The sequence below is a fragment of the Drosophila busckii genome, chromosome 3R, assembly GCF_011750605.1.
Source record: "Drosophila busckii strain San Diego stock center, stock number 13000-0081.31 chromosome 3R, ASM1175060v1, whole genome shotgun sequence".
Classification (NCBI taxonomy): domain Eukaryota; kingdom Metazoa; phylum Arthropoda; class Insecta; order Diptera; family Drosophilidae; genus Drosophila; species Drosophila busckii.
Genome location: NC_046607.1, coordinates 676,637 through 679,864, shown reverse-complemented (window position 1 = coordinate 679,864; position 3,228 = coordinate 676,637). Strand labels below are relative to the sequence as shown.

Below are 3,228 nucleotides of genomic sequence, written 5' to 3'. Positions count from 1 at the left end.
AAAAGAAATCACGAACTCGCGTTTAACTGGGCAAACTCTTAGACACGCTTGTCGTTAAGCTACTCATCGATTGCAGCTCTGTGTGGCGTTGAGGCACATTCATCTTCATTTGAATGGGACATAGAAAGGTCAACCAGGCATGGCGGTTGGCTGCACTCAACAGCACAAAGTAAACAAACAGCACAAAGCCCTGCAAAGTGGCCGTGAGGCAAAAGAGATATGAAAATATGAGGCCCAGTTGCATGTAGGTGCACAATCCAAAGATCCAGCTTAAGCCCAGCAGAAAGAATAAAAGCACTGAGAGACGCATCTGCTGTATAATATGCTGTCGCCGAGGATGCAGAACGCGGTAGACGCTATATAAGATGCTAAGCAGCATAAAAGCGTTGGCGATTATTATCAATGCAACTGGTAGCAACACGCCAAGAGCCAGGCTATAACCCGAAGGATAACAAAGAGCTGTGGCTAGAGTCTTGAACTGATGTGCAGAGGGCTTAAACGAATCTGCATCGAAGATTACCACAAGCAATGTGGGAAAGAAGGGCAGAATCCAGGCTACTAAAGCAGAGTATAATATATAGTGCTGTGGGCGTGCCACGCCTATAACTGTAACATAGCGCTGAAACTGCAAATAAGCTATGATTAGCATCCAATGGAAAATGACCAGCACAGAGTATTGCAAAGCTGCGCCCAAAAACAAGCAACGTTGCCAGTTGGAGTCGGACCAATTGTTATTACCCAGCACGCCAAAGAGCAGCAACTGAAAGCTTAATGCCAGACACAGATGCAGCAGCACTTTTGTAGAAGCCTGACTACGCCACTGCTTAACCAGCACTGCGGTCAAAAATATACCAAGCAGTCCAAACAACGAAAGGCCACAGCCCACATAGGTAATAGTATCCAGGAGCTGTTCATGCCACAGCAACTTGGCAGCCAATTCAGTCTCAGCAAGCTGTGCGTAGCTGCCGCCCACAAGAAACGAAAACTGAGTGAGATGCTGGGCATGACAAAGCACGTTTGGCTGCTGCGCACTGCTGGTGGTAACGCCATCACTTAGCCAAGTTCCATAGTTCCAGTAACCGCAGCCTTCGGTTGCTGCGGCTGCTCCGTCTGCTGCCGACAGTTGATAATTGGGATTGCGCAACAGAAACGGCACCGGCTCAGGCAGGCTTGCAACTGTAAGTTGAATTGAATTGAACTGAATTGAATTAATCATTAATTAATTCAGTTGAAACGACTTACGCTCAAAGCCTGGTATGCTTATAGACAGAACTTGGCTGCTAGGTTGCCGGCTAAGCTGAGTTTTCCACAAAAAGCGCAGCATGCGCATAAACTTTGAGAACCAAGTGTGAGGCGCCTCTAGCAAGCAGTTCTTGCCAAAGCGATGCAGGCAAATAAGCAGCCGTCTCCAGCTGCGTGTCCATACAAAGTTTTTCCAGATTTTCATGCGCATAGAGCAAGCGATACCAGAAGCCGCTCTTGCTTGCTTGGCGATCAGCAGCTGCCGCTGAGTAAACTGCAATGCCCGTAATACTTTGACACTGGGGATTGACAAAAAACACGCTCAGATTGCTGCTAAGCCAGGCCTGCACTCCCATGTTGGCCAACCTAATGGCTTCCACATCCATATCCATGCTGTTAGCCATTGGCTGTCCACAGAGCTCTTGTGGCAATGCATCCATATATTGCTCAAACTGGCTCAGCAACTTGTTTGTGGAATTCAACTCAGCTGAGAGTGCCAGCGTCTGTTTATCTGCGCTCATTATATGCTGGCAAATGCTTATTAAGCTCAAGCTAAGCTCGCTTGTCTTGTTTGCCTGCTGCACTAGCTTAGCTACAATAGTAGCTGTGCTGTAAACATCCGCAGCTGTTAGCTTGCCGTGAGCCTCGCTCAAAAGACTTCTGAGCTTCACCAAGCTAACCTTATCTGTGCTCAGCTGATGCAGCTCTTGACTAAACTTGTTAGCTGAGCGACAGCGCAAAGTTTCATTATTGAGATGCTGCCAAACAGCAACTGATGCGTTGTTCAGACAACGCAGACGGATGGGCAATCCTTTCTCATCCAAACACAGATTGCGTAGATTCGCAAATTCACCGGCTGCAGTGCGTGGTAAATGATTTGGTTGCACCTGCCATAGCCTTCTGCCATTTTGAGATATAAACTCATAGCGCTGTTGCAAGTCTGTTGGTTCACAATAAGTAGCAGCGATTGCACTTTGGTTTCCTATTTGCCAATGCAGCTGTGGAAACAGTTGTATGCTGCGTCTGGTGTTAACTTCAAGAAGACGCACATGTCCGTAGCACAGCAGACTCCAAGCCCAGACAAACAATTGCACAATTAGCCAGTTGTGCTTAAACATTGTTAAAAAGCGTCGTTACCTACGGAAGCTGTGAATTCAACTGTCGGCTTTGAATCACAAGTGAAGCTTGCCAAGTAATAAACAATAAACAATTTGATGCGCTTAGCATCTAATTACGCGTACTTGGCTCATTCATAAATATTCTACTGAGTGAAACACTCAAGTTTTATCGATTGGTCGGCCGGTAGCTGTTGCTGCTTAAACAATCGTTAAGCTGTTGAACACACTGGCAGATCGTACAATAAACAATTGTTATTGAGTGGCGCAGCATTGTCAATCAGCCAAGACTCTTGCCGGAGGCAAATCATGTTGATGCTTTAAGTTTCTCTAACTAACCTTTACTACATTTTTTAGTGAAAAATTAAATTTAAAGGTAATTTATAATTATGTATTTATTTTTAAATAAATATTTTAAATAATAAATGATAATAATTGTGAACATAATTAATCATCGGCGTGTGGACATTTAGTTTTATTTTTACCTTTTCTTTTAATTTCGATAGAGTGTAGCAATCAAGTATCCCAGCTGTCTGAACTGCCTGTTGATTTATTGCTACGCCTTAAAGTCATGAGCCAAAACGTATATTTAAGGTAATTTACATATTTGAAGCTTTAAATAAAATCAAGTTACATGCAAAACGTTTATTTCATCCAATTTGAATTTAATGAATTTAATGATGCACAATGCTGTCGTATTATTTGCTGTTGCCCGTTAGCTAGCTGTGCTCGTTACCTGTTAGTAATAGAGGGTCAAAAGGTAAGCTTATGACTTAAAGCCATAAAGAGAATTTTGTTGAAAAGTTTTGCAAAACTAAAAGTTAATAATATATATTTATGCTTTCCTTTCAGTATTATGCTCCAAGCGCTG

At 43.4% G+C, this 3,228-nt stretch overlaps 1 protein-coding gene across 1 annotated transcript; it reads right to left on the bottom strand.

Moving 5' to 3' along the window:
- Positions 1-22: 22 nt before the first annotated feature.
- On the bottom strand, positions 23-2,444 carry LOC108601626 (adhesion G-protein coupled receptor G2-like). Its single transcript, XM_033294228.1, is given in 3 exon segments — positions 23-1,169; positions 1,236-1,301; positions 1,303-2,444. Coding segments are annotated over 3 exon segments (2,271 nt in total). The 5' UTR covers positions 2,361-2,444.
- Between the last annotated feature and the right edge of the window lie 784 nt (positions 2,445-3,228).